The sequence below is a fragment of the Centrocercus urophasianus genome, unplaced genomic scaffold, assembly GCF_019232065.1.
Source record: "Centrocercus urophasianus isolate 14NV4802_14NV808 unplaced genomic scaffold, USGS_Curo_1.0 seq_34, whole genome shotgun sequence".
Taxonomy (NCBI): Eukaryota; Metazoa; Chordata; class Aves; order Galliformes; family Phasianidae; genus Centrocercus; species Centrocercus urophasianus.
Window position 1 is genome coordinate 3884273 of NW_024884911.1, and position 26951 is coordinate 3911223.

At 52.1% G+C, this 26951-nt stretch overlaps 1 protein-coding gene across 1 annotated transcript; it reads left to right on the plus strand.

Annotated features, from left to right (window-relative positions):
- Positions 1-3342: 3342 nt before the first annotated feature.
- PTPA (protein phosphatase 2 phosphatase activator) lies at positions 3343-26676 on the plus strand. The gene is made up of 10 exons (XM_042830922.1): positions 3343-3449; positions 4863-4963; positions 6239-6325; positions 10998-11123; positions 11870-11987; positions 13498-13597; positions 14577-14701; positions 15179-15279; positions 19787-19894; positions 24323-26676. Exons 1-10 carry the CDS (start codon positions 3425-3427, stop codon positions 24395-24397), a joined length of 966 nt encoding a protein of 321 aa, XP_042686856.1. The 5' UTR covers positions 3343-3424; the 3' UTR covers positions 24398-26676.
- The last annotated feature ends 275 nt before the right edge of the window (positions 26677-26951 follow it).

Below are 26951 nucleotides of genomic sequence, written 5' to 3' on the forward strand. Positions count from 1 at the left end.
AAGCACAAAGCAAATGTCAAGACAGAACTTCCCCCTGATGTGCATGGGGTCACAAACAACTTGGGTCTGGGAGTCCCCTTCAGATTCGGAAGGTATCTCATCAGGGCAACGGAGCACAAGAAGCAATGCAAGGTGCACATCTATGACTGCATGCTCTAGCAATTTCTAATCTCTATATGGTTGTAAGATGTTCAGAAAAGCTGCAAGAGAAATCTGATCAATCAGGATCCTGATTCTTATCTCAGTGCAGGAAACACTGCAAGGATAATAACACATCCCTGCTGTCTGGGTGCCTTCTAGCTGAGTATCTCCATGTTTCTCAAGTCAAACTTCCATCCCATGGGAAGTAAGTCATGAAAGAAACTTAATCTTAGGTAGTCAGAAGCCACGTAATTGCTTCTCAGGATACACAATAGAAGAAGGTCAAAAAATTAAGCAGAGCTCTGTAACAAAACAAATTACACTTTAGGCTTTTGGAAGGTGGGAGGGGGGGCAGATTTAGTTAAGGTAAGCTAAGCCTGAGGCAGGATTAAAACCCCTCTGCTTTGGCCAGGGATGGTCTATCACAAGTGATGGTCAGGGAAAGACTAGCCGTGTTGGCCTTTGGGCAGTGCTTCTTTGTGCTGGTGAACCTCCCTGTCGGTGGAAGCCCCAGCAGTATTAGGACAGCCTCTATTCAGTTGTACCAGTATGGAGCTGTTCAAATTATAGGAACCTCTGGAGAGGAATCACTGGGAGCTGTTCAGGAAATTGTGGGTGATGGCAACAGGCTTTGGGGATCAGACAGGTGAGTGAAAGCCTTAGACAGCATCACACCAGGTGATATCCTTTTCTACAGGAGTCTAGGATGCAAAGTGCCTTTTGCTTTCCAAGGCAGTAAGAAAATAAGTGCCCCCATACCTCCCAGCTCCCAGGAGTTAAGCAGAGAGAAGAAGAAAAATCTGCAAAGTGACAAAGCTTTCTGCATGGGGCTGAGCCCTCAGAGAAAGTGCTCTATGCTCTTTGCAGGACACGATAAAAACCATGTGATCAAGGTTTGGGGAAGGAGGGTTAAAAACAAGAGAAGGGGGAATTACTCAAGTATTAAAAGAGAGGGGCTGGGAAGAAATGAAGGGAGTTAATCATGGCAGCATGAGGATACTGTACCTTCTCTGCTTGCTTCTGCTTGCTATCCATGGCTGGGAGGACAGAAATGATCGTAAAGCTCTCCCTCGGCCTGTCTTGGTTTCCTCTTCCCCCTGACAACGGGCTGCCTGTGCAGGGCGTCACCTGATTAGCAAACTGCCACATGACTGCTCCGATCAGAGGGCTCAAGGCCAGGCACAGGTCAGGGAGAGCTGGGGGTAATCACACCATCAAATGCCATGAAGGCACCTTTCCAGGAAGCCCTCCCTCAGTCACTGATTGTTAGCCCTGCACTGCCCGGTCTGTGCCTGCTGACTGCTCTTCGATCAATAGCTCTGGGCCTCCAGCCATGGCAGAAATGAAAGCATTTGGAGCTAAAGATGATATCTTCCTGCTCTTCTTCCATGCATGTATGATCGTTATTGCAAGACTTTGGGAAGTAAAGGGTTGTCAACCCTTATAAACAAAAAGGTATCTCCAAAGCAGAGCAACAACACGGTGCAGTCCCAAGGACTATTACGCTCCTCTGGGCAACTGAGGGGCAGACAGAAGCAGGCTTTAAACACAGCTAAGATCACAAGCAAACAGAGAAAACCCCACACTAAATTAGTTGAAAACACAAGTTAAAACACGGGGTAGATTTGTGTTTTCTCTTTTATGTCTGTCCTCTGCTTGTTTGGATCGAGGTCAAACTCAAATGTTTGATACAAGGAGGAGCAGTGATCACAGCTGAACAGAGGAGGCAGCTGGCAACAGAGGAGGCAGCTGGCAGCAGAGATAGTGAGTAGCCTGCCTTTTCCCCACAAGCACCGGGGAAACAAACACCAGCAGAGTGCAATGTGTGTGGATGGATCCAGCCTGCAGGCTGGCAATGCTCCCAGGCCACGTTCCAGTACAGCAAGTGACCTTTTCCAGAGTGTGTAAAGCTGATGCGAAGTCCACCTGCAGGCTTGGGGGCAGGATGGATTTCAGAGCGGTGTCTGATTCCCAGCACAGCCACAACGTGTAGTGTCAGATTGTGTTTGTCTTTTTAAATTAGAAACTGGAGCCCCCTCCAGCCCTGAGGCAACCAGTGCTGAGAAAGCACCTCATGGAGTGAATCCACAGAGCTGACGCTATCCTACACTGCCTCCTGCCCTGCCATCCACAGCGGTGTCAGTGAGCTCTGACAAAACCAAGGGCTGGGTGCTGCACTTTGGCAACAACAGCCCTACGCAGTGCTATAGACTTGGGGCAGAGTGGCTGCAATGGTATGCAGAGGAAAAGAATCTGGAGCTGAACATGAGCCAGCAGTGTGCTCAGGTAGCCAAGAAGGCCAATGGCACCCTGGTTTGTATCAGCAATAGTGCAGCCAGCAGGAGCAGGGAGGTGACTGTGGCCCCATACTGGGGGGCTGCACCTCAGTGCTGTGTCCAGTTCTGGGTCCCTAGAAAGACATCGAGGCTCCAGAGCGTGTCCAGAACGTCTCTTCTCAAAGGAGCAGTGCTGCACTGACGCAGCTGCCCACCCTGCACAGCTGCTGGGGTCACCATGCATGGAGGTGTTCCAGACCCGCGGAGATGCGGCACTGAGGGACGTGTCGGTGGGCTGGGATTGGGCCTGGGGATCTGAGAGCCGTTCTCCAACCTTCACGGACATCTTGCCCAGCAGCGATGCCAAGGCCCAGGCGGGCCTCAGGGCCTGCAGGCTGCCATCCCCTGCCTGCACCCCTCAGCGACACGGGGACACCACCCGCGCCCCCCGCTCCCCTCAGGCTGGGGGCGAGGCCCGGCCGCCATCTCACGCACCCCGCGCTCCATCCCGTCCCTCTCGCCTCGCACTCACCGCCGCCCTCGCCACGCAGCCCAGCATGGCTCCGCTCCCGGCCGCCGCCGCCCGCCGCAAGGACACCGGCGACACCGGGCGCCACCGCCCCGCTCGGCCAATAAGGGGCGGGGCCGCTACGCCGCCATCTTAGTGCGGGGCGAAGCCGGCTCCGCCATTTTGGGAAAGGGCACAACACCGCTGTCAGAAGAGCGAGCGCAGGCGGAGCGGCGAGGCGGCTCTCCCGTTGCCGGCTACCCTCTCGGTGCTTTGGCGAGGCGCCTTGTTCGAGCACGGCCGCCTCCACACCCTCCGAGTAGGCAACGGCACAACTGGCGGTCGGGAGGGAGGTCTGTTGGTCAGACAGCCAACCACACGGCCGGCCGGCCGGCCGGGCTGCGCGTGCCCGGCTCAAAGATGGCCGCCGGCAGCCTCGGCGTCCGGGGTGAGAGGTGAGAGTTGAGGGGTGAGAGCGGCGGCAGCGGCCTCCGGGAAAATGGCAGAGAGCGAGCGGCGGGCAGGTGAGAGCAGGGCCGGGGGCTGCGGTGCCCCGAGGGCTGGCGGGGGATCGGGGTTCATCTCGCGGCAGCGGGACCCCCACAGCCGTCGCTCCTTTCTGCGTGTCCGCAGCGGAGCGGTGTCAGCGGGGAGCGGGGCGGACCGAGCCGAGCCGAGCGTGGGCCGGCAGCGCGGGGCGGGCCGGGCGGTGCGAGCCGGGGCTCCTCGGCCCGGAGGAATCCGCCGTGCTCGTGTCGGACGCTGCTCTGAAAAGGGACTCCGAAGCGGTGGTTCTCAGTTGTCGGCTGGGTTTTTGGAGGAGCGGAGCCACGGCATCCCCTTCAACCTTCCTGTGTGGTCCCTCAATCTCTCTTAAGCAGAACTCGCGGGCAGGTGGGACAGGCGAGGAGCTGACATCGGTCCTCAGACAGAGAGCTCGCAGCATGGAGAAGTTCCGTCCTGAATGATTTCCTAAACTTTTGTGATAGCAGATCCTCCCTCTTTCCCAGGACTTTGGGTTCCCATTTCCCTGCTCTGCACACATAGGGGCTGCCTTTGCTCTTGGGCGGTATTTTTCTGGAAATGCAGCCTATAGTGACATTTCAAGGAGTTCCAATGGGTGCCGTGGAGCACTGCGCTGTGCGGTCGCTGAGGTGCTGCTCCTGGTGCTGAGCAGGCAGAGGCCTGCAGGTGTTCTGGGGTTCATGTGGTGAGCAGGTTGGCCCTGATAGAATTCATGAATTTGCATGAGCCCTTGGTTTCTTTAACAGTTGTCTGCTCTGCTGCCTCGTGCTGCTGTGTGGAGGCAGGAGTTGGACTCGGTGGTCCTCGTGGGTCCTTTCCAACTGGGATAGTCACTGATTCCATGGTAGAAGTCGTGCTTACAGAGAAGACTGCGAACTGCCTCCAAATGATCTTTGTAGTGTCGATCTTTAAGGTGCTGCGAGCCAGCATCCTCAGTGCTTCTGGAGTGGGGAGCGCTGCTCTGGGCTGCCATCTACTGAATTGCTCTTGTGTTGTCTGCAGGAATTGTACTTCTTAAGGGAATGCAGCTCAGGGAGAGCACCCTGAGAACAGGTGGTTTGTCAGGAAAGCTTAGTTCTTGAGCATGACCCAAGGCTTCACCCTAGAAATAGTGAAACTAGCTGAATGCTATCACTGCTAGCTCCTGCAGGCTTCTCTCTCTGATTGGGGAACTCATCTTCAGTAGAGACAGTGAACATAATGCAACCTTCCAAAGCCATCAAGTGTCCCCAAGGGAATGTTATTGAGAGGATACTGCTTGGTGAGCAGGACTTGGTGAGATAAAGGCATGGGCAGAGATATTTGCTTGCTTTCAGTCTCCTGGGACATTAATGTTGCTTTCTATGAGAGGAAGGTTAGAGGACTGCTGCCCCCCCACTGCCTCTGTTTCACCTCTTTCTTGCATCTCCCAGGCAATTCAGAGGAGATGGCTCCTCCTCTCCAGCAGAGCTTCATGATCCCCAGGAAGGAGATAAACATGGTTTCTGACATGGGCAAGTGGAAGCGCTCTCAGGTATGTCTGTGGGTTCAGGGAAAACTGGTAAGTGCTTATTATGTTGCAGTGGCAGCTGAGTCTGGACTGGTAACTGCCTCTAGGTGTGCAGCAGGTTTGGGCAAGCCATGGGAAATTAATTGATGTGTGTTAAAGCAGGAGTCGCTGCCTGTTGGTAGGAAAATGACTTGGCAGTGAGGTGTCAAATGCTCAGACAAAGGAGCCCGGAGAGCCCAAAAGTTGAAGGAGATAAGAGAGGTGTAAGAATTATTACTGCTCCCTGCTGGCATGCCAAGTGGTAACTGTTTCACCCCACATAACCTGTATGTTGTGAGGTACTAGCTTTACCCAGAGCTGTTTGAATTCAGCTTGAATGTGATGTGGCTGTCTGGCCCTCTTACGACATCAGAGTGAGTTGATTCCTGGTGCCTTCCCACCGTGCTGTACTGGAAAGGGCTCTAGAGCCAAAGCCTTCAATTTACTGGGTAATTTTTGTTTATGGTGTCTGTGGGGCTGGTGGAACAGGCAGATTCTCTGTTCTCTGCCTTTAAGAGATGGCAGTGATGGCCCAGACTTGTTTCTCCTGTTCGTTCTGCTGTTTAGGAACAAAATCTTGCTTAATGTCTTGTGAGCACCTTACTGTAACCAGCTCTCTAGCAAACTTGGGGATTGCAGTTTCCTTTATTAAATCTTCTGGGTTTGAGGACTTGCTCCTCTCTGGACTTCTGTGTGACAGGGTCCCAAGGAGCAAGAGTTGGCAGTGTGCTACTCTAACCATTCCACAGACTTAGAGCTACTGAGCTGTTCTGCATATGATATTTCAAAAGCAGCACAGCGGTGAGGAATTTGGGCTGTCTCCCACTTCTCCATCATGCATGTATGCAGGAGAACAGAAGGAGAAAAGAGGAGATAATGACAGGTCTGGGAGAAGAAATGCGGAACGGGATGTCTGGACACCACAGAGATTCTGCAGAGCCAGGGAGTGTGAATTTGACCTGATAAGAGGCAGGGAGCTGAGAGAAGGATTTCAGGGCGGTGTGAGCTTTCCTAGAATTCTTCTCTCCATAATTTTTTCAGCAATGCAGAGTTGTTGGTGCAATCACCATCTGCCTTCAAGGTCTGCCAGAAATAGCAATAACCTCACAGCAAGCCCTGTGCCCTGGCTGTCTCCAAGAAAGCAATGCTGTGTTCTGGGAAGGGTTCCCTTGGTGTGCAGGAGCACGGTCATGCTGCAGTGCTTATTCAAACAGACTGTGGGTACTCACTGACACCTTGCTCTTTTGGACGTGTTTGCAGGCATACGCAGATTACATGGGCTTCATCCTCACCCTGAACGAAGGTGTCAAGGGCAGGAAACTGACCTGTGAATACAACGTTTCAGAGGTAGGAGGGGAGTTTAGATCTGCTTGTTTCTCCTTTTTTGCTGCTTTTGATTTATTTTTTTTTGTTTTGGTCTCTACAGTGAATATCTCCTAAGCAAGGGATGAGCTGACAACTTATCTGGGAGAATAAATATAGTTGGGCTGTGTTTGGGGATGTAAATGTCAGCCTGGTGCAGAGGCACTGTGTGCTTGCTGGTAGGAAATGGAGCAAGCTACAGATGGACAGAAACTGGTGATGGAAAGGAAGCTTCAGAAGGGGTGTGCTTTGGCCCTGATTTTACAGTCTGGCTTCAACCAGGGTTGTTTTGTAGATGTGATATTCCCTCCTGGCTGCAGCCAAAAGGCAGAGAAGTCTGTACTGCTCCTGCTTCTCCCTCTGCTTCTCTGTGTGACTTCATCTATGTGGTGCTGGGCCGGTTCTGATGTCCTTGTCAGGGACATGGCGTGGTGTTTTGGAGCCAGTGGGGCTGCCAGAGGGGAGGGAGGGAGAAAGGGAGGGAGAGCATCTCCCCTGCTGCTGTTGCCTTCCCCCAGCCACATGTAGACTGTTCTGAGGTCGCTATGGGTGCTGCAGTGATCTGCAGAGCATGTGCTTCCATGTTGCATGCTGAATTCTCCTCCCTTGTTCCGTGTTGGAATGAGGAGATTCTTTGGTATCTTTTTACTGTTTGAGCTTATCACAGCTGTGCAAGACAGCTGGGAACGGTCTGGCTAGAGAAGATCTAGGTGGAATGGAAAGCAGGCTGGGCCTGTGCGTTTATAGATTCATTCTTGTGTGGGAAGGCAGCCTACAACGATCTTTAACCTAGCCATTTGTGTCTGGAACGGGCATGTAAAGTCCAGCCTTCCCTTCAAGGAACGATGTGTGAATGAGAAACTTTGCTTGTACTTCATGGGGGGGATCAGGGATAACGAATGCCTCTCTAACAGGCTTTGTGTCCACCCTTTGTTCCTTTAATTCGGTAGAATGGGCCGTCAAATGCCACTCTTGCTTTCCACTGTTTGTATTTCACCTTTGAGTTTTGCCTTTGTCATAATCTTGCTCATTCACAGAGCTGGTTCTAGGGAAACAAAGCATTAAAAATGAACAAAAGGAAGGAACAAAAACTCCCTCTTCTTCCACCCCCTCGGAGAGGCTGTCAGGCTGTGTCTGTGCACGGGTCCCTCTTGGAGTGAATTGATCCACCCGCAGCCCCAGTATGGGCAATAAACAAGAGATGTGATCCTGGCTGCTGGGGATGTGGCAGGGAACATGTCCCATTCCCCTCGCGTGGGGGAGAGCAATAACCCGAGACTGGAGGCACAGGTGGAGCATCCCCTGGGTCGCCTTGTTGATGAGGTTGCCTGTTCATGCAGGTTTGTTTGTAGATCAAACTGCTTATCTTTGCTTTTAAAGGCTCAGCCCCTTGTGGCCTCTGCTTGCATCTCTGCTCTGCTTTCTTCTCTTTTGCCCGTACCTGCTGCTGATGTGCTTTTGTGCTGTCCCATCTTCCTCCCTGATCAAATGCTGGAGATGCCTTCCTTTGGCAATGACCTCCTGGAATCCTTTCCGCTGAATGCGTATCCTCTGCGACTGACTGTATTGCTTTGCAAGCATGGTCTGTTCTGCTTTGAAAGAGACAGCTTAATAGGTTCTGTAGTGGTGTGTGTTGGTAGCAAACAGCCTGCTGGAGTGAGAGCCTGGTCCTTTGGGGGCTGAGCCCCTTCTGAGATTGGCTGAGCTTGCTCCTCTTCTGAGAGATCTGGAGTTTTGCTGGAGACATTGGGTGGCTGTGTAGCACTGTGGCATTGTATCTGGCAGGGGCTGTGTGACATCAGCAGGCCGTGACCTGCCTTCTCCTGCAGGGAGTAATTCTCACATGGGATCTGTGCAGCGGGTGCTGGGCTGCAGCCTGCGGTGGGCTTTCAGAGCTGGCTTTGCTCGGAGCAGCAGCGCAGCAAGGGGAGAGGTTAATGCTGGCTGTGCGAGGGGCAGACCTTTCCCTTAAGCAGCCCACTGCCCAGCAGTACTGGGGGAAGCTGGCTGGCCTCGTGGCTTGCTCTGCTCTGTAAAGGGAAGCAGCAAATGGCCTAATTTCAGCAGCTCCCCACTCTGGTAGGGTGCGAGTTGCCCCAGGATCAGGTTTGCTCCTTGCGGGCGGCCCTGGCTGCTCTGATGCCTCTGCAGCACCTCCTCCTGTCCCTGCTGGGAGTGATGCTGGCAGGTCTCTGTTCTGCACGAGGCTCTGCAGCTCTCCTTTGGGACCGGCGGCAGGCTCAGGGTCAAGGCGATGCGAAATCAGCACAACAGGAAGAGCAAAGAGAGCAAGGGGGGGCGCGGTGGCTGTCCTTGCTTTGATCGCTGGAAAGGTAAAGCAAAAATAGAGCTTAAAAACCCAGCCAGGCAAAACAGGGTTGCAGTGGTGCTGATGGTTGTGTTCCCGTAAGCCCCGCTGCTCCCCTCCCTCCCCCTGCTGGGGTCAGCCCCGGCTGCACAAGTTTCCTCTGCAGGACAATGGGAGCTGCTGCTTTTAATAACCCCTTTTCAAAGGGCCGTGAGCCCAAACCGAGCCGCATCTCTTTAATTATTTATTGGCACGGCTGAGCCTGCAGCTGGGTCCTGCTCACCCGCCTTCAGTGGGGCTGCGCTTTTTAATCCTTTTAAAGCAAGTGAGTGGGGAAGGGGAGGTTGGACTCTGCGCCCCCCCGAGGCCTGCGGGCAGATCTGGGGAGGGGGAAGGAACCCACCCTCAGCAACCATTTATCCAGGCAGCTCCGAGTGCTTGCTGAGAGGGGTTTGAAATACGGGAGCTGCTTGTAATGAGCTGCTGGTGCCGGCGGATAAATCACCAGCACGATTTAATTATTTAATGCAACCCGGTGCTGAGGATGCTGTTGCTTAATTGGAAGGGAATGCAATAGCCAGGAAGGGATGGAGCTGAGTCCAAACCCGACCCATTGCAGTGGGGAGGTGCTAAGCTTCTGCAGCATTTTGGGCTGAAGCAAAGAGGGCTGTGCTGCCTTGGTCTGTGCAGATCCTTGGCACAAGCATGCAGCCTCCCCAGAGGACCTCTGTCCCTCAGCACACTTGTGCTTTGGTCCCCTGTGTTCCTGGTGTGCTCAGGTGAGGTGTTGCCCTTCCTCTCAGCCCCTGGCCTTGCTCGTCAGCCAAGTGCTGAAGTCCTGTGGAACGAGTGGATCCTTGTCCTTCTCTGATCCCACCACATCCTGAGCTCCAAGGAGTGCTGCCAGAGGGATACTGTGCTGCTGTGAGGCTGTTTCTCCTGGGTTCAGAGGGAGCAGGGATTGCTGTCCAGCTTGGCCGTGGCTGTGTCTCCTCCCCACCCCCTTCAAGTAGCACTTCAAGGGCTGGAAACTTGCTGGTCTCGGCTCTTTCTTCATCCTCCCGGCAGGCAGCAGGAAGAATTGAACCACAGCCCAGGAGACCAGCCGGCTTCACACGGTCGATGCCTCCAGCAAAGTCAAACCAGCCGCTGTTTCTGCTGTCCTCTTTGTCCCCTTGAAGGAGGAATCTCCTCTCGAGACAGAGGAGCCTACATTGCCCAGGGCCTGGCCAGCTGCTGTGGCATTTGATGGCTCACTGACTGCTTGTATTTATTTGGGCAAGGGGAATCCCAGACCCTCTGGCAGGCTCCATGGGTTGTCAGCAGAGCCTCCTAATGAAACTGCTTGAAGCTTCTAAAACAGTGGCCTACAGTGCTTGAGACACCATACTGTGTTGCCTGTGGCTCTCTGGGTCTCGCTGCTTTTCTTTTGTGGCTGCTGGTGTGCCTTGTCCAGTCACTCTCTCCTAAATCATACACACGTTCCTCACTTTTTCCTTCTAGCACTGGATGCAAGAAATCAGCTCTCTTTCCTTGCTGTTGTCTTTGCCTTCCCATCAGCATTGTTCTTGTACTGAGATGTTTTTCTTAGAACCCAAAGCTTCTCATCCTTGCTCTGATGAGGCTGTTGGGGCAAGCCAGGCTGTTTCATCCTCCTGATGGACTGCATTTTGCCTGTGCACTTGTGCAAGGTGTAACGTGCACTGGCTATCATGGGGTTGGAGCTGCCTTAGCAGTCTGGCTGGTGCAAGTTTGAAGCAATGTGGTTACTCTAAGAATGCTGAATTGAGATTTGGCCCTGTTGTGCTGGGTGCTGTACAAATGCAAACATCCTCTCTGCAAATCCTGGCTCCTGAGATGTTCCAGGACAGGATTAGAGGCCTTGAGAAGGCAAGTTTACCTTCAAGACCTGTATGGTACGTGCTGTGGCTGTATGGTATGTGCTGTGTTGGGCACACAGGACCCTGAAGATGCAGAGACTGAGTTTTGTTGGAGATCCCTGAATCGTGTGACACTTCCCTGCTACTCAGCCCTGTGTGTCCTACAGCTAGGAGCTTGCTTTAGCTCTTCTCCCTGAGGTTTTAGAGCATAGTACTGTAGCAGCTGATGAAAGGCTGTGTGGGCGACTGGAGAGACTGCCTCAGGCTGGGCTTTGTACTGGGCTGATCTGAGGAGAGGGAGGATTGCCTGGCCATTGTGCATTCTGGGGAAAGTTGGCACATCCTGTTCCTGCCCTCCACCCTTAAGGAGGGCAGTGTGGGCCTCAACAATTCCAAGCCAGGGCAGAGGCCTGAGGAATTGCTCTGTTTCATGACAGACCATGACCCCTCATTTTTCTTCTCTCTGTAGCCAATTGAAAAGCTGGTGGCTCTTCTGAACACCCTTGACAGATGGATCGATGAAACCCCACCAGTGGATCAACCTTCTCGCTTTGGGAACAAAGCCTTCAGGACTTGGTATGCCAAACTAGACCAGGTGAGTATGTCTTTCATGTACAATGTTAAATGCAGCTCCTACAGAGGGCAGCATGTTTAGCAGGGATAACAGAGTGATTCCATCATTGTGAGGCAAGTGAGCAGTCTACAAAGGAGTTGTGCAGACAAGCTGAGAAGGATCCTTCTCTTGATATATATCACTTACTCCTGATCTGTTGCTGTCTTCACCTCTTATGAGACCATATGGTCCATGTAAATGCTCTTTGATGAGTTTCCAAGTCCTGAATCAGCCTTTGGGGTCCTTCAAGCCCAAGGAAGACCTTTGCTTTGTAACTATTAGCGAACAGATGACAGAGAAGATCAGAGGAGGGTTGTGAAACTGCTTGATGTTCTTCAACTCAGACTACATGCCCTGCACCAAGCTCTGGAGGTGGCACAGAGTCCAAGCAGGAATGTCCTTTTGCAGGTGGTCTGCTGCTCTGTTAATGCTTTGGTCCTGTGGGTGAACCAGTGGGTAACTGAGCTGATGTATTTTTTTTTTCTTTTTTTCCCCCCCTCTGCAGGATACATGTGGCCTGGATGGGTGTTAGGATGAGCTCTCCCAGAGTTATTCCATTTCTCTGCTTCTAGAATAGGCAAATACTTTCCTCTGTCATTGCTGGCTCTTACATATGTAAGAGTGCACCATTGTAGATCCCCCCTCTGCATCAGTGTGTGAGCATCGTCTTGCCCGTGGGGACTGTGACAGATGTACACTCACTTGGGGGAGTCTTTTGTGTCTTCCAGGAAGCAGAAAATTTGGTGGCAACAGTGATCCCCAAACATTTGGCCAGTGCTGCACCAGAAGTGGCCGTGTACCTGAAAGAATCCGTGGGGAACTCTACCCGCATTGATTATGGCACAGGTATTTATTGCTTGAGCATGCTCAGTGGCTGAGACTGCTCTCCTTTGGGTAGTGACCCTCTGGAGCCTGCTGCTGGGTGTATTTAAATATGTTTTAGCAAGTTTTCTCTGTGTCAGTTTGCTACAAACACTTTCTTCCTCACCCAGCATTCGTTGTGGGTTGTGACACTCTTCACATGTCTCATCTGAGGAAACATGAATCAAGCTGTGCAGGCCATTCTGGGATGAACTGTAGGAGTAGCTTTACTGCATATAGCAATATTGCACAGCTGATCCACAACAGACAACTTAGAGGAATAAAATGTAATTACTTATATTGGAAGTAAGGGGAGCAAGGTTGCAGACAGCAGGAAGTGTCTCGGGGTTTGGTGCTCCTTGGAGGTGACACTGCTGAGTAGAGAAGGACTTTAAAGTCTGAATGTTGAAGCATTTTGTACCTGGGAAGATAGTGAATTGCAGGCTGGAGTAACCACTCTGGCTTCAGTTAGACCTAAATGCAGAATCTTTGGTTTGAAACCATGTGGTTACTGCATGCTTTGCTCCTCTGTCTGGAGGACAGGTGTGCTGAGATGGGTGTGCTAACCAAAGGTCAGAAGAGTAGGATGCTGTGGGTACAAAGAAAGATGGCTTCAGATTTGGGCAGGGAGGGGAGGAGGAAGAGGACTTGGGTTAAAGGATGAAGAGCTGGAAGCCGAGCAGTGCTTGCTAGGAAAGCTGCAGCTCACTGGCACCAGGGGGAGATGTTGTCTTTGGAAAGGGACCCACACGCATGGGTTTTGTCAGCTCAGGGAAGGAATTTCAGCCTTTGCTCCCCTCCAGTGTGTCCCAATCAAGTGTCCCAAGTGTTCTAACTGAGGGTGACTGGAATATGAATGTACTTTGTTCCTACACTGGGAGCTGCACTTCTTTGCCACGTGGAGCTGTTGATCCTGGTTCTGTGGTCCCTTCCACAAAAAGACGTTGCTCTGATTTTGCTGGTTGTTTCTCTTCTCTGCTGTTAGCTGGAGGGCCAAGCTGCAGAGGGTCAGCCAGAGATCCCAGTACCTTCTGGGACGGTCTGTTCCTGCCAGCATCATGGGATCTGCATCCTTCCGACACAGATATTTTTAAGTGGGAGGAAGTCTGTTTACTTGCAGATGTGAAGTTCTCTCATATCCTCTGAGCAGGCCACTCTGCAGTGCTCCACATCCCACTGCTGTGCTGAGCTCCCAGGAAGGCCCTGCCTTGCTCCCAGCACCCCCACTTGGAGCTGCATTTCCTCAAGAACTTTTCTCTCAGAGTTAATAACCACCTTGTGAATATCTGGAAGGGGTACTTTGGGTGGGTGCTGTGTGGGGATGAAATATTGTCAGCTCCTGTAACAGGATAAGGCAGCACATCGGGGACAGTGGGCAGGGGCTTCCTCTGTGGGAATGTGACTGCTTTGATTTTTGAAGAGCTGCTGTACTCGCCATAAGGTTGTCTTCAGGACCAGAAACACCCGTGTCACATCTCATTTCTTTTCACTGTAGGACATGAAGCTGCGTTTGCAGCCTTTCTCTGCTGCCTCTGCAAAATAGGTGTTCTCAGAGTGGATGACCAGATGGCCATTGTCTTTAAAGTATTTAACAGGTGAGATAGCAGAAGGAGAAGGGCTGGAAACATTGGGCCACTTGAGGGCAGATCCCAGACAGCCCCTTCCAGCTGTCTGAGATGTGTGAGACACTAGCACGTGTTCCATACATCGTACTCCTGTAGGTTGGGCTGATTGTGGCCTCTTCCTTCCACTCATCCATACCCATCTGGGAGTGAGAAACTATAAGGAGGTCCTTTAGCTGGGATATGAGCTGCATAAAACAAGGGCTTCTATGCCTAGCTAAAGAACATGAGTGCTGAAGGGTTTGCTGGCCTACACAGAAGGGCAGAATGAAAAAAGTGAAGACAGATCTAGGAAGCAGATGTGCTTTTTAATAGAGCATAGCACATCATCTATTAGAGGCTGTGTGCCTTTCTGGAATGTTACTGATACTGTAAGAGTGTTTGGATGAAGTTCTGTGATGGTCAGAAATATCTGGTCAGATGTTACATCTCTTCAGGCATTAAAACAGTAATCTGTGAAGCTGGCAGGCCTCCACTGCCCCCAAGATGTGTTTCCAGCCCAGGAGGTGGAGTTTTATCACTATAAAACCACCAGACTTGGCATGTGGAGTCCAGAGATCTATTGCAATTTGCATCTCTGGCATGAAAACAATCTCCTTCAATAGTGCTTCCAGCTTTAATTTTCCACCTGGTTACAAAGGTTTGGAAAACTTGTTTGAAGAGAGGTGATCCTGAATGTTCATTGATTGCAGTCAAAGTGGGCCTTGCTCTGGGAGCTCATCCTTTTCCTTCTGTTAACTTGGGCCACTTGCTCTTTCCTGGGACCAACTTTTGGTGCTTATTTAGCTGTTAAACCTGATCCATGCTTTTCTGTTGGGTTCAAAAGTGAGCATGGGGCCCTCCAAGAGTGGATGGTCTGTTGGGATCTCCCGTGTGAAGGCAGAGATCTGGATTTTGTGTCTACAGTCCAGAACACAGCCTTGTCTGAACTCTTCCCTCTCTTTTGTCTCAGGTACCTAGAAGTAATGCGAAAACTTCAGAAGACCTACAGGATGGAACCTGCTGGCAGCCAGGGCGTCTGGGGCTTGGATGACTTCCAGTTTCTACCTTTCATATGGGGCAGTTCCCAGCTGATAGGTACTAATGAAAATCTGCTCATGTCCCAGCCTGCCCTCTGCCCTGTCTGTCTGGGTTGCAGAGATAATGGGGCTTGAGACTGACTTTTAAATTCAAATGTGTCAGATTTGTGTGTAATACAGCAGCAGAGTTTGCTTGGGGCTTGGATTTTTTTCTCAGGTTTCCAAATAAAGCTAGTTGCTTAGACCAGGAGGTGGAAAGCTTCCATGTACAGTACACCTGCAATGACTACAAGCTTTTTGAGAAGGGAGTTCTGGTTTTGGCACTAGAGTACACGTTTTCTGCCCTGGGGAGTTTACCAGTTTCACTGCTACGGCAGTGGAGGTGAGGTGGTAGGCAGTGGCTCTGTGCTGATTTCTGAAAAGTTCTGGTGGGAGAGACCTCATGTGAAAGAGGGATGGGACAAAGCCTGACTGAGTTTGGTCTCAGAAGGGGATGTCATGCAGGTTACTTTCTGTTGTCTTTTACTCTTTTCAGACCATCCAAATCTAGAGCCTCGACACTTTGTGGATGAGAAGGTGGTAAATGAAAACCATAAGGACTTCATGTTCCTGGAGTGCATCCTCTTCATTACAGAGGTGAGGATTTTTCCACAGGAAAGTTCTTCTCATACTAGGCAGTTAGCTCTGGCTCTGGTTTTCTCTTCCTCCTCTGTTTGCTGTAACAGAGCTGTGCAGAAAAACCACTGTTGTGTCTGAGGTGCTCTCCTTGAATGAGTTCAAACTGGAATATTGAGGGGAAAGTGTGATCAGGGGAGATGGGCTGTGGATTGCTATTGAAGGGAGCTGTAACAAGAGCAAACAAATAGCCTTGGATCAGGCAGTGGGAACTTGGATGGAGAAGACTGGTGCTAGCAAGTGTGCTAGAAAGATGAAGTGGGAGCTGCAGAGCAGCTGGGCTTGCCAAGATAACCTCCCTTCCCTCCAGTCCTTGGGCACTGCCTGGGCCTCCCTTTGCTTAGGGCAGACTCCCATACCTCTGTGCAGTTTCGTCTTCTCCAGATCAGAGCAGATTCTCCATTAAACGCGTGAATAATCTGGAGGGGAGAGAGTGCTTGGTTAGCCCAGCTGTTCTCAGGACCATTATCAGCAGCACATTTCTGCTCAAATTCTGTAGGGCCCTTGGGCTGCTGATACTCAGTGTGTTGCCAACCACCAGCAGTGTTCTTAAATGAAGGGGTTTATGGTTTCCCTCAGCTGGCCCTGCTTTTACTGTCCACCTTGCTGCATGGTCTGGGCAGGGACAGTGAGAACCACGTGCTCTGTTGTGGCAAGGGATTTCCTGTCTATGGCAAGGAGGAGTTGATGGGATTAATTTTGAAGGACGGAGTGCAGTTCTGCCCCTTTGTTCTGTTTGTTTTTCCCCCTCCTTGCTTCTCTCATTTACTGATTAGATGAGAAGGGAGGTTACAGAGCGTGAACTCAGCCTTTCATGTAGGAAATTTTCATAGGAGCCTTTGGCCCAAACCCCAGGAGGTGCAGCATCAAGTCGTGCTGAATCCTGTAGGGTTTGTCAGTGTTCAGCTCGCAGGATTTCACCTTCAGTGCAGAGCTAAATTGTGCTGTGGATGGTGAAGAGACTGAGCTGAGGACAGGAAATCCGCTCCTGCTTCACCCTCATGGGAAGTGGGAGCAAAGATGCGTTTTGTTTTCTTCCTCTCTACTATCCAGACAGCACTAGCCTGTTAAAAATGTCAGAGCACGCAGTTCTTCACGTGTGCAGAGGGCTCTGCAGTGCACAGGCGACGTGAACAGTTTAAAATACACAGCACCAGACTGCTTCAGGTCACTCCGCTTTTGCCTGCAGAAAGGTACCTTTTCAGTAGGCATTTTTAACAAGTGATTTCACTTCTCTTTTGCACACTTGCTCGGGATCGTGGAGTTTTTTCTATTGAGTTCCTCAGTGCCACCTGGTGGCAGGGAAGCTTCCTCTCTGGTGTGAGCCACAGAGATTGCCACAAGCTGAATCATCAGACGTGTAGTGTTTGCAATCCATATTCATGCAAGCACTGGTGTTTTTTTTATTATTATTATTTTGTTTTGTTTTTAAATAAGGTTTTTCTTTTTAAAATAGGATTTTTCTCCTTCAGATGCCCAGAAAGTTTGTTCCTGCCACTAGGGGGGGCTGGGGCAGCCCTGAGTGCTGCTTTTTCTCCAAAATCAACAACAAAACAAAAATAACGGGGGGAAAAAGGTACAAGGGATTCATGATTTTAATAAATGAATGACATGATTTCCTTCTGAGCTATTCATCTGAAAACAGCTCTCCTGTAAAGGTGTAGAGCAAATAGCAAACACTGCAGCAGTCCCCTTGTGAGTCTGGTAGGTTTTACTAACCTGAAAACAGGTTTTGTTTCAGCAAGCTGTGACCAGGCTATGTTGTTTTCTTTCAACCAAGAGAATATTCTCTTGAGCAGATATTTTTTTCTCAGCCTCTGGGTGACGTTTCAGGGATATGAATGTATGCCGTGGTGGTGTTTGCCACGTGTATATTTAAACCTCAGACTCTTAAAGTAACAGGGAGATGATGTCCAGTTTGAACCTGCTGAAGCCTCCGCCCTGCGGTGCCACCCTGCTGCACATGAATGGTAGCAAGCTTTATGCAAGCTGACCTGTTGTTGGCTAACCTGAGGGGTGTTTTTAATGCTTGGTCCTTGAACAGGAGGCTTATGGAGGTGGCTAGAGCTCAAGCTATCCCCTGCTGTCAGCTTGTTCTGCTGAGGCAGGCTGCAGGGAGATGCCCCAGGGTGTGAGGTTGGTTTGGAACCATCCCAGCATGTGATGGAGCCAGCAGTGCTGCTGCCACAGTGGGATCCTGCCTGCTTCTGTGCTCTGAATGCAAGGAAGGGTTCTGAGGATTGCAAAAACCGTGTGGATGCTGTCCTTGCACAGCATGGGACAAAACCAGAGCAGAGGCTGCCACCTCTTGACCCTGCTGAAACCAAAGCCTGCTGAAACAGTCGCCTCCCCAGGCACCTTCCTGCAGGACACGTTTGGAGGCGCGAGGCTGGGGCCGTGTTGCTTTAAGAGCCCAGGGCAGGCAGCAAGAATTTCATCTTCAATCTGGCTTCTAAATTTGGAGGTTTGGGAAGGGAGGGCTCGGGTTTCGGCTGGAAGGGAAGGAGCTGACAGGAAAGCACAGCTTCAGCCGTCCCCCTCCCCCAGTTACTGACAGAGGAACCATTTACAAAAGGCTGATTCTCTTGGGAACTGAGAGGCAGGAACGCAGCGTCTGTGAGTAATTTCCTGCTCAATATGGCTGCTCTGACTCACTCCGTTCCCCTGGGGTCACTGCGGGACTGCAGCGCGCTCGCTGCCGCTCTCGTTCCCCCCAGCTCGCTCTGTTTCTCTCCCTCTTCTCCCTTTGTGGGTGGAATGAGCTCATTTTCTCCCTCATCCCCTTTCTCCCCTCCGCCCCACTTAGAAACAATAGCCATGCCTCCCCTTGCTGGGCACGCAGGGTCCAGTGGGCTGCGGTCACAACTGTGCCAGGGGCTTATGGAGCCAGCAGGGCTGGAGCGCGGGGCCGGCTGGCTGAGCTGGCTGCCCCCTGATAGTCTGCTGCAGCTCAGGAATGAGGAGGAAAGCAAAGCACGCGTGCGAGGGCTGCTGCAAGCTGTGCCATACGAAGGATGGCAGTGCTGGAGGAAGGTTTGGCGTCGAAAAGCATATCAGCAACTCAGCCTTACCAGGGGAAGCTCTGTGCCCACCGAGCTGCCCAGCACATGGGGCTCAGCCACACGCATGCTCCCTGCTCCCCTGCCACGTGCAGCCTGTACTGTGGTGCCCGCCAGTGCCAAATCCTCCTGCCTGATGGCACGCCGGCTCTGTCAAATGATGATGTGCTTTGTCTATCTGCATGTTTCATCTTGTATCTGCAAGGGAAACATGCACGGCGGAGGGGAGCGGGGATGGCTCGGTGGCTCATCACTCATTCTTCTGCCCATGAGAGCGATAGAGGGGAATGGGGACAGGTCTGTGCAAAACAGCTGCAGCCTGAGGTCAGCCCATTTGAAGCTTGTTGTCCTCCAGGTAATGTTTTGGGGTTTTTTTTTCCTCTTTTTTTTTTTTTTACTGCCAGCTGATGCCATGCAGACCTTGCAGAAGGGCAGCAGCAGTTTCCCAAAGCGAATCGAGCAGCCTCGCTTCCTTTTAGAGCACTGTGTTTGGAGGCTGTTTTCCCACCCACATGCCAGGCCTCTGTGTGCATGGAGGGAAGGAGTTGGTTGTTGGAGCTGAGAGCAAGCGTCCAAGAGATTCCTCTCTCCCCATGCTCCTTTCTAGCGTGAGCTTCGGCCTTGTGGTTTCTGATGTCATGGGAACTTTGCTCACTCAGAGAGGCTGCGTTATATTTCTTCCTCTCCCTGAGGGTCTGTTTTTGTTCGTGGAGAAGAAGAGAGAGAGCCACCAAGGGAATCTGCATGCAACCATCCCTGATTGCAGCTTTTCCCTTGTCCTTCCTCCTCCACACCCCTCTTCCTGGGAGGAGGAACGCCAGAGTGCTTAAACAAAAAAACACCCTGAGGTGTGTGGCTGCAAGCAGGCAAGCTGCAGCTCTGGAGCTTGTTTGGAGTTGGGCTTCAGTGGGTCCCCTCCTCTCCCAGGTGTGGGCGCAGGGCTGCTGCTGACCTGCACTGCCCTCTGCATACAGGGAAGGCAGCAATGGTTGTCTGTGCTGCTTGTTGATTATCTGAATGGGGAATGAGTCATTTTCTTGGAAAGCCCAGCAGTGCTGAACAGGGAGGTTTCTGGGTAGAATTGGAACAGCGTTAAGCCAAGCTCTCCTTGGAGGGAGAATAGGACTTATGTGGGGTTTTATAACACAGCCATCAACAGGGAGGTGTGCATAGGAAGGTTTGATTAGAGAAGTGTGGCAGGAAAAGGCTTAATTTTGTCAGGGAGGTGAGGAGATGGACCTTCATGCACTGTGGCTGCAGCTGGGGGGGAAGGAGGGACAGCATGGTGGGGTGGCTGGCGTGTGGCTCACAGGGCTGGTGGGAATGTTAGCTTGGTGAATGTGAGTCACCACTGGTGCAGAGCTCCTGCATGGCCCTGCTCCTCAGCCTTGCTCTCGGCTCTCTTTCAGATGAAGACGGGCCCCTTTGCTGAGCATTCCAACCAGCTCTGGAACATCAGTGCCGTACCCTCCTGGTCTAAGGTCAACCAGGGCCTCATCCGCATGTACAAGGCAGAGGTGAGCACTGCGGGTGGGTAAGGGGAGGCTGGTTCATGCTTGCCCAATGGCCACACAGGTCCTTGTCTCTGCTTTGCTGCGGATCAGCCTTTTGCTGCCTGCACCTCGTGCCTTTTGGTGCAGGGGCCTGTCACAGCCAGCTGTGCTCCTTGCTGTGTGGCTCAGAAGAAGGTGCTGCTGGCCAGAAGACGGCTCCTGCCTGCACAATGTTTGCCACAAACCAGTCCCAAAACAGCCCTTCTTTCAGACGTGGCTTTTGCCAGTTCTTGTGGTTCCATAGTACAAGTCTCAGGTCTCCAAGTTAAGACCAATGCTTTGACGCACTCATCCTTCTGATTCCTACACTTCTGTTTTCCCAGCTGCACGAGACCTGGTTTAAACCTCCATCCCATGTTTCAGGAGCACCAAAGCAGGTTGAATGCCTTCTGCTCTGTTGGCTCTGTCTTGTCTCTGTTGGCTTTGAGTCCTGCCCACGTAGTGCACCAGATCAGTGAGGTACAGCCTCCAGTGGGGCTTGGTGGTTCTCCATGGGCTCTGCAGGCTTTCCTGGCAAACCCTGATTGAGAGAACTGGGCAATTTTGGCTGTTCCTTATCTCCTTCCTGCTCAAGCTAACCCTGAGCTTGGGGAAGCAGGACAGAAACTGCCATACTGGGGCCTTGTGCAGGAACTGACTGAGAAGCAGCATCTCTTGCTTGGAAGGTCAGCACTGTGCTGGCCCTGCCTGAGCAATGGATTACATACACAGCTGCCCACTGTGGGAGGTGCATCAGTCCCCTTGGGTAGGGCTTGAAGGAGTTATTCCTGCACCCTGTGGTCTCTGCTCAAGCCAACCATGCTCCTGTTTGTTGCTGGGACGTGGGGCAAAGGCTGGGCGGGCAGCTCTAGAGCACAAAGGAGTTAACTGTGCCGAACTTGGTGCGCTCCCTCCCCCAGCCCTTCCTCTGTGCTTCACATCCTGTGTTTAGGTTCCAGGCCACATACCTCTCTAATCTGCGAGGTGTCACTCCCAGGCCCGCTGGCTCCTTCCGCCCCCAGCTCAGCTTTCCTCCCAGCTTCCCATGGGGTCCCTCTGTGCTGCCCCTCTGGATCTGCCCTGGCTCAGAGCTCCAGCACGGAACCACTGCGTTCCTGGGAACCCAGAACTGGAGGCTCTGGTGTGAGAGAAAGTGGTCTCAGGGGGAGCCCCCAGTCCTGAGAGCACTGCTGAAGGGCTGTTGCCTCCTCCGCAGCACTGCCTTTGATCTTCTCTCTCCTCTGGGTATCCCCCAGGCACCCCATGTTGTCCTGTGCTGGTTGGGTGCCCAACGTGCCCTGTTTCTGCTTGGTTGTTTCCTTCTGGAGCTTGGCAGGGACGTGCCCACAATGCAAGGGGATGTTCACTGGTGTTTTGGGGTCACTGTGTGCTGGCAGTTTTACCTGGCCGTCTGTGAACAGTACAACTCTGGGAACCCATCAGGGTGTGGGAGAGGCCATGGTTGTTAATGTTTTTATGTTAAATAGCAGATTACATTCTCTGTGGAAATGCTGAACCTGATGCTGGTGGGTTTCTAGAAACACCCAGAGATGTGGCTGTGTTGGGGGAGAATGTGAAAGCTGCTGGGAAGAGTAACAGCACAAATTTAGGATAAGGTATGGAAGACATTGAGTGAACTGAACTGTTGTGTGACTTCAAATTTAGCTTCTTGCTTCACGAACATTAGTAAATCTTAAAGGACTGATCTTAAGTATGGTCCTCATGCAGCAGTATTTTGTCCTGGCACAGCATGGTGCCTACATTTGCTTGGATGGAGAAACTTAGTGGGGAGTTCCCACTGATTCCTGGTATCTGCTTAGGGGAGCCTCCCACCCCACTGCTGTCTCAGCCAGTTCCTGCCCAGCTGGGGAGGAGGGGTGAGTGTGGACATCACCTTAGAATCACAGCATTAGTGTCTGCTGGATGTTCCCAGCTGCGTTGCCTTCACCTTTGCTGTCTTTCTCTAGTTAGGCACTGTCAGTGTTAGCAGAAGATAAGTAAGCCAACAGCCCCACGTACTGTCACAAAAGCTGTTTGCCTGGAGCTCAGTGAAGATCTGTGACAGTACTTGGGTTTGGAGGGAGGGAAGAGGGAAGGTTTGGGTTTGTAACGTGTTTTTTTCCTTGTCAAGCTGGCTAATGTGAGAGCAAGATTTTCTCCTCGCCCCCTTCTTCCTACTGCATCTTCACCCTCTGCTCACACACTGTAATTAGATCAGATGAAATCCAGGATGGAGTCTCCAACCAACAGTGTGGCAGTGACTGGGAAGTGCTCAGTGCTGACTGCTTTTGTGCAGAGGCAGCAAGGCAAAAAGCTCAGTTGCTTGGAGCAGACCAGCAGAAATCAGGTGCTCACTCATAAACCACTCTTGCTTGGCAGAAGTGCAGCAGTTCCCGGGTCTGGTTTGTTTAAAATGCAGTGTGAATGCTTTGGCTCTTCTGTGTCCCCTCTATAGGAAGGCTTTAAACAACCAACACAATGCTTAAGCACATCCATGTGCTCCTGCCTGGATCCATGCTCTCTGGGATGCTGGTTACAGGGTCTGTGGACAGAGAGCAGATTCAAGGCAACATATCTTCTGCTCCATGTACTTATGAAATCCCAAATGTGTCTGTAATATAAATATAATGGGTGCAGAAGTGTTAGCTTGGAAGTGCAAGGTCTTTTCTTATTCTCTCCTTCAAAGACAAGTGAAGAAGTCGACAGAATGGAGTCTGGTTAAAGTAGCAGCCTTGATGTTTTTCCCCTGAGCCTGCTTTTGAGTCTCCTGACCTTTCCTTCTCCACTGCAGTCAGATGGGAAATACTTTCCATTGTAACTAATCTAGTCCCAGATCCATCTTTAAAGGTTGGATATGATGCAGGAATTTACTCCCCAGTTGAGTCTCAAGCCAGGACTTTGGCACAATTGGGATGACAGGAAGGAGGGAATAAGCTTGTTGCCTCTGTCAAGCTAGTATTGGCTGCATCAGTTTCACCTGCAGGTGACACAGAAGTGTCCTGTCTCCTGGAGCCTTTAATAACCCAGAGAAATTGTCCTAGCCCTGATAGAGAGAGAAGTTTCTCTGCTCATCTCTCCTTGTGCTATTGGTGTGTTAAATGGGGAGGATTCTTGCTCCTCCCATTGGTGGTAAAGTGTCTCCATCAGGAGTCCAAAGCAGTCAAGTCTTCCGTGGGACTCCTTGGAACCAGTTGGGATGACATTTTCAGCCATCAGCATCTCCAGTATTCATTTCTCTGCATTATTGCTTCACGTCACTGCTATCCTGTGCTGTTTCCTCTGAGGACTTGCTGGAGTGGTTGTGCTGGGAAATGCTGGCTGCTCTGAGCCTTTGGGAAGTGTTTGGGAAGCTTAGAAGGTGATGTGCATTACTTGTAGCAGGACTTGCTTCTTCCTTCTGCTGGACACGATGTCCCATGTAGAAGAGTAGTTCCCATTGCAGCACAGTGAGGAGGTCTGCAGCCCTTCTGGTCAGCACAGCCCTGGGTAACGTGGCTGATATTAGTGTAGATGTAGCTATTGAATTGATGCACACATGCTGCTGAGGTTTGTGTGGATCTGAATCCATTCCGTGCTCTGCATGAGTTTTTGGGCAGTCTGAACCCGTAATGACTCAAAGAATAAAGCTCTGAGCAGCTCTGACAGGCAAGTTTTGGGAAACTTGGACGTGGTCATTGAGAGCAGTTGCTGGTCTTCCTGCCGTGGTGGGGAGGTGAGCAGCAGGGATGTTCCTGTTCCAGCACAGAGCCCATCTTAGCTGGAGAAAGCAGCTGTGAGCTGAGCTGCCTCGCTGGGGGTGTGTGAGATTGATCTGTGATCCTTGCTCCTATCATTACTCTCTGATGGGAGTGGGAATTCTAGGAGTGAGGGATTTTTGGGGATAGGATCGCATCTTAAACCGTGGCAGCAAAATTGCTAGTGCTCATTTATTGAGGGCCTGAGAATCTGCAATGCAGTGTGGGCAGTGCCTTGTGGCTGCAGGATGGTGCTCAGAGCTGGAGCGTGGGCACTGTCCTGGAGAGGGAGAGCCTCTTCCCTGTGGGTTTCTGCAGTTCTCAAAGGATTTGTAGGGTGAAGCTCTTCAAAGGGAGCAGCTAGAGCAATGAGAAGGTGGTGAGAGAGAAAGCTGCTGACATAAACACGCCTCTTCTGCTCATGCTCCCGGCCTGAATTTCAGCAAGCAAAAGAGCCTGGCTAAAAGGAAGGAGATGGGGATACGAGGTGTTACTGGACTGAAGAGCCTGCTGGGAATGTGGGGTGAGGGATGTGGGACTGATCCCCACGCGAGCACACAGCTCAGCCAGCGGCCCTGAGCTCATTGCCTCCCACACCCAGGGCCGGGCGCAGCTCTGTCTGCCTGCGGGCAGTGGGGACATCTGCTGAACTCACCCCTCTTTGTTTCCCCTCCTGCAGTGCCTGGAGAAGTTCCCTGTGATCCAGCATTTTAAGTTCGGCAGCCTGCTCCCCATCCAGCCTGTGACATCCTAAGGAGGCAGCGGGAGGAGCCGAAGCAGCGGAGGCGTAGCGTGGCACTCTTCCTCCTCCCCTCACCCTCTCCTCATCACCTCACCCGTTCCACAGCCCATCCATTCCTGCACATCCTCATTGGCAACCACAGACCCAGAGCACTCGGCCTTGCACGGGAGACGGGACCTGAGCAGCTCCTCCTGTGAGCCCTGCCATGAGGATGTTTCACAAGTGACCGAGGGGCTGTGCTCCGCTCTGCTGCCGCGTGTGGATCTGGGCGAGTGAAGGGGGTTCACTAGGGGCTGTCTGGCAGCAAAACCCTCTGCTTTCCTTCCCAGGAGGAAGAAGGGGGTGTGGAGGGGAGGAAGGCACGTGTGTATGCGCTGGTAACAGCAATTTCCCTTTTGGAATTTCGTTGAAGTTTCCTGTTGCTGTTTGGTTTGGAAACCATTGCAGTGGGTGAGGTGTGAGCCTGCACGTGTCTGTAAGCAGGGCACCTCTGCTTGGTTCTTAAATGGGAAAGGGGAACTGCGGGGAGCCCAGGGTGCCACCTCTCCTTTAGCCCTAATAAGGAAAGCCACCTCCCTCCTTCCACCCATCTCTTCTGCAAGGGCACCCGGCTCTTCCTTTCACAGCACCACCTCTCGTGTGAAACAAGGAGGCTGTGAGGTCTGAGCTGGTTTTAGAGCTGAGAGCCCTGGGCTCTGTGGGAACAGCTGTGCAAGGACTGCTGAGTGGTACCTGCTCAGGCTCCCTCCCCTCTGTAGTTAATGGGCACAAAGAATCACACGTTCACATACATTCATTGCTTTGTAGGGATCATCTGGGTCCAACCTGCCCTCTGTGCTCTCCTCTCCTCCTCCTCCTCTGTGCTTTGCTGCCTGGGGGCTGGGCTGGCCTCAATGGCACGAGGTGGCCATGGTTGCTACTGCTTGGTCATAAATTACAGCGACAGCCTTATAGCAATGGCTTTCCCCATAAAGCAGCATGTTCCTCTGCCCTTTTAGGGAGGCATCTCTGGAGCGAAGGCAGCATGGGGATAAGCATGCAGCTTAACATGCACTTACGTACCTGTGCTGGAAACAAAAAGCATAATTAGCCCAGGACAGCAGATTTTATCTGGAGAAAGCTCTCTTCCCTCTATCGTTCCCTACTGGTGCTTCCCAGGCAGCAGGACCACGCTTCCAGTGCCAGCAGCAGCTTGGAGGTAGGGGGATGAATGGAGCCGTGGTCCTGATCAGTACCAGCATCGCTCAGAGGGCAGAAATATCTGGAGCTGTTGTGTCCATATGTCTTGGCTGAGGTGGCCTACAAACCTGGGGAGGGGAGATCTTAGGGTTCCCAGGCTGGGTTTGGCAGGGGGTGAGCTCTGGCTGGGGCTGGAGGCAGCTGTGTCCCTTCTCTGATTGCTTGCCTTTTGCTGATGCATTGCTAAATAAGAGGAAGCGAGGAGCAGGTGGCTGCAGAGCTAAAGCAAAGCTTTCTGCCATTGTCCTGAGCTGGGTGGGACAGGGCTGCCTCAACCAACTATAGATGTGCGTTTTAAATAATGGAAGACTCAAGTCTTGTTCTAATCTCGAATTGTTAATGAGATGTGTGTCATCTTGGCTTTACAAGTGGGAATAGGGCTGGAGCCCTGCGCTTGCTGGGAGCCTGCTTCTGGTGGAGCAGACCTCAGGCTCTTCCTTCTGCATCCCCTTCCCTTGCTGTGTGGCTTCTGGCAAGTGTCACCACGCTGTAACTGGCTGCATGGCATCTGGCTGGTGAGGGCTGAGCTAAAGCCTGTGGCTTCCCAAACCTGCCCCAGGGCTGGGGACACATCTCTCCCAGTAATCCTACGGAAACGGGGCTTCCACGTAAAAGGATGGGTGGAAATGTCGACATCCACTCCCTATGTAGTGGGAGGGACACCCAGAATATGAAATACAGCACCAAAAAAGGGTGGGGAGATGCTTCCTTCCCCTGCAGCCGCTCTGCAGGGATGGTGTCCCTGGGTTGGGATCCACCAAGGAGGTGGGGAGAGGCTCACGGGTAGCTCTTGCTTGCCTGAATCTGTGCTTCTGTTCTGCTGGGGCTTTGTGGACTTGGAGCAGCTCATTCTTGTCTTGCACCGTGCGAGATGGATCTCAGTAGGTGGCACCTGGCTGCTCGCCTCCGTCCAGCTCCCAGCAGTAAGCATGGGCTCTCGGGCTCAGCTCTTCTCCCACAGCTCTGCCATCAGCAGCGCCTGGGGCCGGAGCGTTCCCCCCCTTAACCCCCCCCAACATTGTGGTTTTAATTAAAGTCTCTGTTTTGCACCAGTGCCTGTGTTGGTCTCTCCTGCGTGGGGTTTGTTCCCTCTTTGTGGTGCTGGGAAGATGCTTTGCAGAGCCACTCGCCTGTTCGTTGGCTGCATGCTTGCACCAAAACCGACTCGTTGAAGTGCATGAAGCAAGCACATCCAGGCTGCTCCCTTGCGAGCCTCTTTCTTCCCTTGGTGCTCTGCCTTTGATTTATTTATTTAACCACTGTGCTCCATCAGCCCCTCCCTCCCGGCTGGGGTTTGGCACCTGGGTGATGTGCCACCAAATACCTC